The sequence below is a fragment of the Nomascus leucogenys genome, chromosome 5 (genome assembly GCF_006542625.1).
Source record: "Nomascus leucogenys isolate Asia chromosome 5, Asia_NLE_v1, whole genome shotgun sequence".
NCBI lineage: Eukaryota > Metazoa > Chordata > Mammalia > Primates > Hylobatidae > Nomascus > Nomascus leucogenys.
Window position 1 is genome coordinate 97,290,351 of NC_044385.1, and position 13,757 is coordinate 97,304,107.

Here is a 13,757-nt window from a genome sequence, read left to right on the forward strand (position 1 = left end):
AAGAGTATATGTCAATTTCCTCCTCAAAATAATCTTGATTATACTCAATACAACCAGCCATAGAAAGTCTAAGTTCAAGACTTTAGCAGACTATCTCATGAACGCTTGCACGTAAAGCAAATAACAATGCCGTAGTGGGAAAATCTTCATCTATCTAGTTCTCTTTTCCTCAGTGCATTTAATTCTTTCAACCCTAAATTCTCAATTATTTTAATTTTTTTTTTCTGCTTGGCTCTATTGTGTTTGAGAGTTTAGTTTGAACTGCTTCAGTTTTCCATAGCCTGAGATTCATGTGGGTTTGGGATAATCAGAGGTCTAACACAGGTATTGAATTAATTAATTCAATTAATTAATTGAATTAATTGATTAATTAATTCAATTAATTGAATTAATTAATTAATTAAAAACTTTTTTGGTAAAAGGCCAAATAGCAAGTATTTTAGTCCACTCTGTCTTTGTATGTGAAAATAGCCATAGACATTACATAAATTTAGATGTGGCTCTGTCCCCAGAAAAAACTTTATTTACCAACACTACATTTTGAATTTCATATAATTCTCATGTGTCATGAAATATTTTTCTTTTTATTTTTTTCCAACCATTTAAAAATGCAAAACCATTCTTAACTCACAGGCCATAAAAACCAGCAGCAGAATAGATTTCACCCAACGTTGGCAGCTTGGGGATTCAGGCCCTGCTCCATTTCATGTACTTGCATTGATATGTTAATGAAAAAACTTTTGGAGCTCCTTAACTTCGTAGAAACAGCTAAACAAAGAATATTTTTAAAATATGTAACTCTGAAAGCTATATTTTTGCTTCTCTTTTGTCCTACAAATTCTTATTGCCATTTGTATTTAGGTTGAGTTTTAATTTTAAGTCTTGTCATTACTCTTAAAAAATGTAAACGGTATATTCCAGCATTTAGAACATCTCTCAAAGTTCTATTTTCTCTTTAAAGGCTATTTCTCCAGTTGTTTTATAATTCCGTCATACAGGCTCAATCTTCTATGATATTTAACACTTCACTTGCAACAGACTTTCACACTTATTAATAGAATCTTCCCAGGCAAACCAATGTGTAGTCCCTATTCTAGTTACCCACATGTGTCCAATACTGTTAAAGGTGACATAGGAATCAGCTGTTTTCTTTGAGGAAAACAAAAACTTCCCCCAAACTAAACTTAATTAACATCTATTAAGTGAGTTTACTAAACTCTTCTTGTTCTATACAGTCAACCAATATATACATTTAGACAGGTTGATTTGTTAACTTCTTCTCTCTAATACTTAGAACTTCTTGGAGGACCCATTCCTCACCCTTATTCTCTGAGGACACTCACTTGATTTTTATCAGGTTATGTGGATGTCTTTAAGTGTCTAAAACTGTTAGAATCGTCTCATGCCTTTCTTAAAATGTGTTTACTTTCAATAATCTTTACCTGTCAGTATCAAATTCGAAGCTATACAAATGGCCTGTCTCACAAAATAAGGGCACCATGATAAAAAATGGGCCTTTCGGCCCTTCCACAACAGCCAATTGAACTTCACTTTGATGTTGGCAATAAAAACTATCAGATTTTACTTTCTGTAATCATTCTCAATTAGAGCCATTGTTCCCTATTTGGCTGCTACTATTACCATTTACATCAACACTTTCAAAATCCACAACTCCCTTTAATCGGCATGTAACCAAGTTTCTGAAAATATTTGCAACAACAGAAGAAGTGAGATATCTCTATGACTTAGTAGGTGTTGGCACATATCTTAAAACAGAAAGCGACCTCACTTTCTTCTCTTTTTGTGTATTTTCTTCCTTTCTCCATATATCCCCCTCCTTTCCATTCCTAAACTTAATCTAGGAAAACACAGGAATGTTTCTGACTTCCCAATCATTGAGTCCTGAATTATTTTCTATAGACTTCTTCCAGAGGAAACTCAACTTCTTCCTCCTACTTATCTAAACTTTGTGACAACCAAGGATGTATTAAAAGGAGATCCCCTAAGTATTCTAATTAACAAGGAGCACAACTATTTTTTAAAATATGTGTATATTGCAAAATAAAATAAATCAAGTATCCTGATATAAATAAAGGCTTTTGGATGCAGGAATATGTAAGCCATCCCTCATGCAAATATTAGCTACAGGTCATAACTTAGACACTTAGACACCCATTATGACTTTAAACTGCTAAAATCTGCTCTTCTATAATATGTTTGCCTTATTTATTAATGTAAATCTTACCTAAATGAGAGATTTTAGTTACCAGTTTTGAAAGTAAAAATTACATAATTAATACTATGAGATGATTCTTTATGGTAATAACGACCAGATTTTTTTAATGAGAATAATCACATCGTATACATTAATACTTAGTACCTTGTAACATTTGCTTAAAGTAGCCATTGACTACAATGATAGGAAGACTGAAATGGGTTTTTCCCTCAGCCAAACTCCACGTCTAGATAACTTTAATGAGTGAGAAAATCAGAGTGCTTAATTCTCAATAATACCTATTACCTAACATCATCATAAATTAAACAAGACGGTGATATCTTGCTTATTGAATAATCTGATAACAATATCCCTCTTAGAGAAGGGTTTTCAAAGGTCTTTTTATCAGTTCCTTGGCTGATAACAATGTGGCACTCACTGGTGCTCTCTGAGGTGGCAATCTTTGAGTAGTTGATCCGCGTCTTCTGTGAGACTTTTGGTTATTTTTTCCTCTGGTATTGATACTACAGAAAATAACCGAAGCATCTGGGACACATCTTTGTTTTTAGAGCCATTAATATAAGAAAAATTCCTATTTGCATATTACTCCACATTGTATGTAAGTAGTAACAGGGCCTTTTTTTTTTTTTTTTTTTTTTGAGACGGAGTCTCACTCTGTCGCCCAGGCTGCAGTGCAGTGGCGCCATCTCGGCTCACTGCAAGCTCCACCTCCTGGGTTCACGCCATTCTCCTGCCTCAACCTCCCGAGTAGCTGGGACTACAGGTGCCCGCCACCACGCCCGGCAAATTTTTTGTATTTTTAGTAGGTACGTGGTTTCCCCATGTTAGCCAGGATGGTCTCGATCTTCTGAACTTTTGATCCGAACAGGGCCATTTATATAAGATGTGCTCCAGAGGCTACCCTAAATTTAAGTGTATTGTATTCAGAAAAATGGGATAATTGTAATGTCAAATAATGATCATGCAGCATAAAATATCTTGTACTTAGTTTAAAAATTAATAATCTATTCTTAATTTTTTGTTATTTCTTACTCCTTAGCCAATCAGACAATGCAGTTAAAATATTTTAAGTACACATTTTAAAATAATATGAAAGTAAAAGATATTTACATATATAACACATACGATACACACACATACACACACAGATACACAGGGATAGAGGAGACGGAATTGTGTATATATGCACATATGAAGTTTATATTACAATAATGTTACCTTTAATTTAGTGTATTTTTGAATTTATGGAAACTTCCAATTTTATTACTTCATTTAGTTTTTACAACATAATCCACACTGGATTATGTCTTTATTAGATATTTACTAGAATCAGGAAGATTGAATAACATGTCTAAGGTGACAGAGCTAGGAAGTGGCAAAATTTATCCTTTCTAGTCTTCTGATTCTCCACACATCAATGCTCATAACACCACACACACATACACACAACTACCTATGTAAGAACACACACAATTTGAACTGTAACATTTAATGTCGTATGTTTTTCTCTATCTTAATAGATATATAGAGAATTTAAAGCAACCCTAGCCTGCCTAAGTAATGTGCCCCTGGGGCCATTTGCTACAAGTGATTTTTTTTTAATAGTCTATTTACTATCACTTAGCTTTTTAGAGTTCAAATGTACTTATGGAATAAGAAAAATGGATTAAGGGATGGTGGCTTAAGATGAACATGCCAAAATAGTTGTATAAAAAAAGAATTACCTTAATAACTGATGTCTCAACTCTGGATGGGGGACTCTGAACTTGTGCTGCTGCTGCCATATTTGCAATGGTGCTGAGGTGGTTCATCTGGCTCATTGCCATGGTGACAGATGCTGGAGGTAGGCTGACAGGAATTAGAGGGTGGGGCATCATCATAAAAGGAAGTTCCAGTCCTATAAAAAATGCACATATATCATCATTGCTCTGGAGGACATAAATCATTAAAAATTGAAACATTCAAAAGTTTTCTAATAATGGTAGTCAAAGAAAAAATATTTTTCCTCTTTGTATGCAAAAATTTCACTCACTACTCAGGGAAACTAGGCTTACAGCTATCTGGTTCTGTGCCATGGTTTATCATTTCCTAACTTTTCCTGTGTTTAATACAAATGGTCAATTCTTTGCTATATTATTCCTATAATCAGTCTGAATCTTCCTTAAAATACTAGGGTTTTCTTTAACTTATCCCAATTAGTTATGTAAATATAGTATATCTCTTTATTATGTCCTATTTTGACAACTGATAATTACAATTTAAAAAACTACGATTTTTAATGCTAAAAAATGCCATCGTACCATTTGGCAGAAGGTGACTCTGCTGAAGATGGTTGAGAGGATGACTAAGTGGAAGGCTACGTGCTCCAGGCATGCGGGGGTGGGTTACAGAGGCCTGAGGTCCCTGGGATGGGGAAGAGGGCAGTGTTTCCTTATCCCAGGAACCATCACTGCTGCCTGTGGGGAATGAATATAAATTACTTGGATATAATATTATTCTAAATCTTCCAATGACTAATTTAAAATGATGTTTTAAAAAAATATATCACGTTTGGAGTTGGAAAACTGATTTCTAGGGAAATAAGCCGAGGTAAGAAATTTCCCCTAAGCTGCACGTTCTTTTTGATTTTCTATTTCTTATATAGGATCTCAAAATTAAAATATATATATATATTTCTGCAACATTTAACCTAGTGGTGGAGTCTAATACTGTTTGGCTATCCAGCTTAATATGAAATGGTCTCTATTAACCAGATAATTAATTACTCCTTGGAACTGAAACACACTAATATTTATAGAATGCAAAGTTATCCTTGTAGTAAATGACATCCTAGCCATCAAATAAAGTGCCTAACTTCATTACACAGAAAATCCAAAAATTGGAGCCATTAAATGTCCAGCTTGGTTTGACATTGTACAGAGAACACAAAAGATCACTCTATAGAATATAATGCCAAAGCAAAAATTAAATATGCATGCATGTGTGTGTGAATAAATACATCACTTGTTTTCAAATAAAGAGAAACATACATTATGTCTCCATGTCAATGCCACTCAACTGAGGGCTTGCATTTCAATATTGGTGGCAATGCCTTAGATTTAAAAAGATCATGAAATACCTTATTAGAATACTCCTTGGAAGGTGTTAATAAATCATTTCAATTTAGATGTGCTCCCAAATTAAATTAATTTAACATTAATTTATTCCTTAACTGAATCTGTTGAAAATACAAACTATCCACTTAGAGGAAATTTCTGTAATATCCCTATCAGCTCATGATTTTCTTATTTCTTAAAAAAAGAAACCATATTTTCATATAATATGCATAGAAACAGCAAAGTTGGTAAAACTCCAATTTAATGCTTTAGCTCTGCTAAAAGCCTCATTGTAAAATCTCTACGACATAGTTTTTAATGAAGAATACTTAGTTACTGCCATGATTTTTTTCCATTTACTTCATGAAGACAGTTAAGGTTCAATATAAATTCAAACTCATTAGCTCAATACTGTCTGGATCTTAGAGTAAATTGTTCAGAAGTGGGTAATGAAAACTCAATTCAAATTCTTCAGCAATCAAACAAAGCAATTTTATTAAACAATGAAAAGAATCAATTAAAATGGATATCTTTATTATCTTTATTATTTTACAAGAAACCATGACAGCTTTTGGCTTAAAAAAAAGTTTATAGCTTCATACAGAAACGACTTACATAAAAGAAATTTCTCCAGCTTGCTCCTACACTGTGATATAAAAGTTCTTTTCATATTCACAAATTTATACACCTTATTTCTGTTCTCATAACTTTTTTGACACTTATCCCAAGGTACTAGTCAAACATGCAAGAACTATAAATAGATGAATTTTTCAAATGTATGATTTCAAGAGATTATTATTATAACACATTTTAAACATCTGCTCTTTACATTGCCTTTATCAAAGTACATGCAATTTTTTATTATAGACTTAATTCACAAAGTCTATGGGATTTGATTTGGTCAAATGTTATGATTCAGCATTGATTTTACCTTGTATGTTATCAGTTAAAACTGACTATCAGGATATAGAAATCATGCTTTGGAATAAATATTATTTTAATATAGAAATTGCACTGGAAACTTAGAAATAATAAGTAATTTTTTCTATATTTTATACTTCATTTAAAATCTTCAACAAATGTAACGATTACATTTTCATAGTAGATTGCATATTTGAAGATAATTAACTAAAATATGGAGTGGAAAAATATACATTCATTGTTTTGGATTCAGTTTGAGCTGCATTTACAGCTATAATCTACTTTTGTTTTTCTGTTCACTTAAACTAATTTCCTCTTTTATTGAAGTCCTATTGCCAGGATAAACAAATAAATGGGAAATAGTTATTTCTGCAAATATATTTAAATTTCACTCATATCAGTAGAGATGCACAATAACTCTATTTTTCACATTATTAAGGTGTAAAATATTATCTTAAAATTCTGATTAAATTACTCTGAAAACAGACTACAGATAAAACACTACCCATTTTCACATCTGTTTTTGCGTCACAGATATCAGTCCCTTGTGCACAGGTAAATATCAAGCATTCATATGTGAATTTTCCCTAGTAAGTTTCTAATACTATATTAGATTTTCTCACTACTTAGAATGCTTCTAGCCATCTCCACCAATCATCATTTGTTAAATACTTATGATGTTAGCTCATTTGGGTAATAAATAGAGCAAACAATTAAGAAACTAAGTCTGATGAAAAATATACAATATATAACCAAGTCAGCTGTAAGTGATTTTTGCATTATTTATAACATCCTTTTCCTCTATTAGCATGAATAAATAAGAATTGAAAATAGGCCACTTCAGAACAAGACATGCCCATAGTTATTAAGTGCATATTTTCACCATTTTATTTTAAGCCAATATATAGCACGATATAAACCAGTATATATGCACTATGCTTACACACAAACATATATACACACATAAATACCTTTAAAATTCATATTTACTACTAAGACTGCAAGAAACAGCAGCAGATTCAATATATAAGAAATTTCTAACATTTGGCAGGGGAAGATAGAAACAGAAAAAACTGACTTACTGCTATTAAGAATATACTAATAACTGCATATGTAAGTATATGGAATTTATATATAAAGAGTGACTGTGTGTGTTTAGATTTTCTTTTATGTAAAAGATGGAACAAGCAAGGTTATTTCAAGATTTAGTGTAACTGAAATTCAAATATGTAAGGACTAGGTGTGGGAGGTCCTCTCCCCGCTTAGTCCCTCCCCATTCCAACATTAAAACAAAGCTTCTGAAAAATAAGTTTGATGCAATGTCTTAGTCTTCATGGGCTCAGACTATTTTCCTTGGCTCACCCTCACTTGATATTTTTATTGCATTTTGTGATACATCTTTTAAGATGGACCAGGTTTTAAATGCAGAAATATATCCCTAAATTGTGAAAGCCATCCCTACTCTAAGGGTACCAGGTTATTGAATAGTCAGAAATGATGGGTTACAAATATAAAATGGTTTTCGTTTTCCTCTAATTACTGCCTTCAAAAAAGCTTTGTCAAGGTTCCCTATTCTGTCCCATAAGAGCCTTGAGCAGATTTTGAGTATAATAAATCCATTCTAGTTAACTGTCATCTCTGCTTCCCCATCCCCACTAGCATTAGCCATTTCTACAGTCTAGGTATCTGCAAGACAGAGGCTAGCTCAGCTTTTCAACCATCCTATCTTCCTCCTCTCCTTCTTCTGGGTAATAAGATAAACGTCTCTTGCTTAAATGGTTCCTGCTTAAATTTCCCCTGCACTGCAACTTCTGTGGCTACTCCTTTAGGCCATTGACATCTTCCAAGTGGTAGAGACCTAAATCTAAACATTTCCATGGTGGTAATGTCTTATCCTTCAAGGGAATCCTCACTGAGGAACTTCCTAACTGCACAAGTTCCTCACAGTAGAATCTCCTCCAGCTTCATGATTGTCTAAGCTCCTTAAACTCCCACTGCTTCTTGAAACTAAGGCCCTCCTCCTGGTGTAAGTCCTCTTGTTCTGATGTCCACTTTCTCCAGCCTGCTCCCTTCTCCTCAGTTTTTTACCACCACCTCCAACTCCTGCTCCCAATCAGCAGTTCACACTTAAGCAGAAATCCAGCTACCAAATGAGGTGGAAACATCCACAATCCTTGAGTAATTCTCTTGGAATTTTCCTCCCTTGACCTTCTCAGTGAGGAAGCATGCTCAAAAAGAAATTACTAAACCACAGCCATACCTGTCAGTTGCTGTCCTTTCACTAGAATGATCTCTTCAAATCCCATCTTATAAATGAATGTTCATAAATGAGTGTGGTCCATTCTTATAAAGGAAGAAGGTGGTTGTTCATGGAGTCTGGAGTGATAGTTAAGACAGCAATGCTGATTCAGTTGCTATTAATAAGTACCAATTGTTTTTTACTTTCTTTAAAATGAGGGGTACCTGACACCATTTGTTCTTGATGGAGACCACAGGAAAAAATTGTATTTAATATCCTGTTACATAAACATACACAAGAAAATGAACAACAAATACAGCTATATTATAAATCAAATTTTAGTAACTGGCTCTTGTGAATAAACTGAAATAAAGGGAAAGAATAAAGAGAAATAAAGGGGAGCACAATTTTTAGGTAGGAAAGGGAATGAAAAATGTTTTGGAGAAAGATATTCTTAGTTTCTCTTTACTAAAAACACAATAACAATTTTGGGTGTGTGTATGCACAGCACCAATTATAGTCTTAGTCCAAATAATTATATATATTCATTTGTTCATTTCACTCCTAAATGTATCCAACGAGAAACAGGTTCCCAAAGAGAAGTCCACAGTATTTCTATGCATTTTAGATAGAAAACACATAAAATAATCAAACACTAAAGTGATCTGTAAAATATAAATGCCTTTTAAATTACTATGCATTAAAATGGTAAAAGTATATTTAACTACTGTATTACTATCATTTATACCTAGGTGACATGTAACTATTTGTTAAGATTTTCCCACAGGCTGACCCTGATAAAGAAGGCAAATCTCAAAGGGACTAACGGTCACACCACTGCTTACTGAGTGACACTGATAGATTGTGACGGGAACCTGACATTGTCAAGATTCGTTTACAATGAAAATGACGGCAAGAGCAGGCATTTACTCCATACCATTGGAGACCACTTAGAAAGACGTCAACTCCATCTTAACAACGAAAACAAAGCTTTAAATAAAAGTAAATACTAGTTACAGGTGCTACAGATGTTCAGCTGTTACTTCAGAGGTAGGTGAGGGAACAAACAAGTTAGTATCTTTTAGTGGATTAAGTTCACTCTATTAAAAAAATTCTATAAAATGTCAGCAGTAATTCAACTATTTTGCATGAGTTGCGGAAACAGTCCTTTCATGAAAGTTATTGTAATATAGTCTTTAAATATTCTTTTGAATAACTATCTAATCCCAGTTGATCTACTTTAGGATATAAAAACACTGAAATCTCCTGATGCTTTGGTTTGACTTTATCACACTACTAAAATGAGAAAAGAAGAAATCTTCTAGGGATATAATTAATTAGGCACACAGTTTAAAATGTTCCTGTTTTAAGTGTGGTGGTTTAGCAAAGAAAATGCCACAAGTGCCTCCTAACTGGTATTGCAGAATAATGTCCGCAGAGTAGGTCAGCACATGTATCATGTTTGATTTGGAGGTTCTGGGAAAAAAAAGAACTGGTTGTCTTTAATGTAACCAATTCTGCTTGGCTTAATATTCTTACATCAATTTATTTTTTTCTTGAGAGAAAAATAATGTTGTTATAAATTCTAACTGCCCCATTACCTATAAATATATCATTTAGGAAAATATGTTACTTTCCCATAAATAATTAGATATTTTTTCTTTAGTTACCTGTCACTAACTAAATCTTACCCTGTGTTACTTGAACGTCAGATATAGTTAATTAGGAATGTGAAACTCTTGCCATACCAGGGGACTTTTATCTTACCTATGATGTTTTCTTTTGAATGCAGAGCTGTTTTAATATATTTTATTTTATATGCATTGTTTATAACATAATACTGATGTTATTAGTGTTCTTGTGACTCATCAAAACTTTGTTAATTCTAAATTTCTTCACCTACTTAAGATGTTGGTATTGCCCTATATACTTCACAGTGGTGCTGAAAGTAACAGTAAGTGAAGTTGTACAAAGCACACACAAATTAATGGAAATTAGAACTGCTTATTTTTAAATTTTGGCTGAATATTCTTTACTATGGCCAATGATTATTGAACTAAAGAGAATGGGAAACAAACCGTAAAATCAGATCTGATATCCAAGTGACTAATGTAAGATGAAATGATACTTAATGAACAGGCAGACATTACTAAAAACAATGGCTTCTTTATCCTGAGAAACTTTGGATAATTATGAAAAACAAAAATAGCATTAGGAAACTTAAAATAGACAATAGTTTCAATTTTAAATAGCTTTCATTTTGGGATTCATACAATTTATTTAAATAAATTTCTATATATAAATAACAATGCTTCATGTATTTTTCCTTATGTCGTAGTAAATTTCAGAAAGTTTTGATGCAACTCAAACTAAAAGAAGTAGGGTCATAACTATAAAGATAAAAGGTAAAGTACTATATGTGCAGAAGAGAGAGAATTATATCAGAAAACACTGGTTTTTTGATGCCGTTGTTGTCTTTGGACTCATTAGCACCGTGCTCTAAGTGTTAACCAGGGAAAATAGAACCACACACCAAAATAAAACAAACAAATGCAGACTGGGTAAATGGTTACATAGATTTTTGTATAAGAAAAAATTAGTAGCCGGATTGATTTGTATTGACTACATATTTGGGTGTCTTGTAAATACAGACTATAAGCTGATTGTAAGCAAGAGCCAAATGTTGCTAGTCAGTGGAAATGAGACTGAAAAAAATTGGTTAATTTCTACAACTTAAGTATAATTTGATTACAGATAAAGGACAATGTAGAAATGACCACACAAGGTTCATACACACTTTGCTATCTAAAACTTATTCATACAGTTCTTCAAAATAAACAGTTTGGTATGAAGTATCTATGTTAATTTTGCTTTACATCTTTTAGCCTTTCTTATTGCCAATGTTAATGAATTTCTACTTTTTCTAACTTTACCTCATCAAATTATTCTTGTATTAGGCAAACCAATGAACTAGAAATTCTTTCTCTAAGGATATTGTAATTTCCCTATAGATTTATAATCACATTAAATAAAATGATGGGTTATATTTTATATATTGTTAGTGGGGTAATCAATGTCAAGGTATATATTATTAATGTTTTTATGCTCATGTGCAAATGTTGCCCATGGCAAGTTGAAATAAGTTTTAATTTTCATGATTTTATACAATGTTATCAGTTTTCAATTATTTGTGTTGAAATTGAAAACTTTTCTTCCCACTTGAGGAAAATTGCTACTGAATTTTCCAAAAAGCACAAAACCTTCATAAGTGAGATGGTATGCTTTGGCAATTGTCTTGATATTTCTCATATGTATGGATTTAAGTATTAATTTATCTCCTTTCTAAACCTGGTTAGCATCAAAGAAGGACATCACCAGTGAGTTTTTTAAGCCAGGAACTTAGGAATCCACTTTATCTTCTCATCTCTTACTGTGCACCATCAGCGCCCAACTCCTTTTTCATGTCCTATTGATTTCATCTCTATTATTCACCTCTATTTTGTCTGTTTTTATCTCAGCTGCTGTAATCAAATTTAAGACAACTATTTTTAATTACAAATCTTACACTGTCACTCCCCTGATTAGGGGTCTTCATTTTTTTCCCATAGTTATTAAGAAAAATATTTTAAAAGTTTGTCTTAATGTAAGTTCCATGTGGTCAAGCCTGTGTCTTTTTTTTTTTTTTTCTCATCATTGTATCCACAGACATATATAAGGTAAGACTAACTTTCAATCAGTTTTTGAGCTGAGAGCTTCAAATCCAGAGCAATTCTCACATTTACATCTGGTAAACCTCATTGTGGCAATAAAAGTGTTCAGATATAGCCTTTGTTATGGAGCAGCTTATGATATGCAGGAGAGGCACACACACATATAATAACGTGTATTTGCCTAATTATTATTGTTATTATTATTTTTTATACAGAATCTCACTGTCACCAAGGCTGGAGAGCAGTGGTGCAATCTCAGCTCACTGCAACCTCCGCCTCCCGGGTTCAAGCGATTCTTCTGCCCAGCCTCCGGAGTAGCGAGACTACAGCACACGCCACTATGCCCTGCTAATTTTTGTATTTTAGTAGAGACAGGGTTTCACAATGCCAGGCTGGTCTCAAAGTCCTGACCTCGTGATCCGCCACCTCGCCCTCCCAAAGTGCTGGGATTATGGGCGTGAGCCACCGCGCCCGGCCCTAATTATTATTCTTAACTGTAATTAAGGATAGAGAAGATAAAGAATTGGTAATATGTTTAACATTTTGGAAATAAGCTTAGTGGAACTTAGTAGCTGTTTAGATATAAATGGAGATTAAGTGAGTAAAATATGAAAGATGAATTCAGCATCTAGATTAACAATTGTTGTATTGTATAGTGGCATAATTAAGGAAGCAATGATGATGATGACAGTATCTAGTACGTATGATGTACTTAGAATGTGTTGGGCATTTTATTAAGCTTTTACATGCATTATCCTAATTCTGAATTCACAATCCAAGCTTTTTATCATCCATATAAAGAAGATCAGATTTTACAATGAATAAAATTCAGTTCAATATTGGACTGGTTGAATATGAAGTGTTTCGGTAATAGTCACGCAGAGATTGACAACAGGGAATTATAAATATGGGACTGAAACTTGGAAGAAAAGGAGATGCCTAGTGAGGAAGATTTGGAAGCCATTAATTTGTACATAGTAGATTAAGCCATGAGGCTTTAAGCAGGTATGGAAAGAATAAAAGTATTGCTACCAAACGTGTATTTCTACTATAAACCATAGAATAAGTCTCAAATAAACCACATTGCATAATGTTTTAATCCTGAAGAGCTGAGCAAGAATAAGCAAATATTGGTATGTGACTCCTATAGTTTAATACAAGTTACACGGATTATAATAAATTCTTAGCACAAATGGTTGTATTCATGCATTTTTATAATATTCAACTTTCTCCACTTCTAAGCTAAAATATTCTTTTTAATAAGATAATCAATATGAATACATGAATGCCTGACATATCTTAGGCTCTCAATTAATAACGAATGAGTGCACATTATGATTGAATTTAAAGATTTAACAATCCTAACTACTATTTAAGGTAGACAGCCTAAAGAAAGACAAAACCAAATAGACACAACTAAGAATAATTTCAAAATGTGCCATTAGTCCAACTTGTAATATGATAATCAGTTAGGATATCCAGTAATTACGAAGTTCATCTTAAAAACATGGAGATGGCTGCCTTTAAATTGAGGTACTGCATATAACAGAAAAGAA

General features: G+C 32.9%; 1 protein-coding gene across 1 annotated transcript in view; it reads right to left on the minus strand.

Moving 5' to 3' along the window:
* The window catches only part of DACH1 (dachshund family transcription factor 1), a 429,676-nt gene that overhangs the window by 130,817 nt on the left and 285,102 nt on the right, over positions 1–13,757 (minus strand). Inside the window, exons 4-5 of the mRNA XM_030813482.1 lie at positions 4,537–4,692; positions 3,961–4,133 (exon numbers count right to left, since the gene is read on the minus strand). Of these exons, the coding sequence (XP_030669342.1) occupies positions 3,961–4,133; positions 4,537–4,692 (329 nt within the window). The remainder of the gene's footprint in view (positions 1–3,960; positions 4,134–4,536; positions 4,693–13,757) is intronic.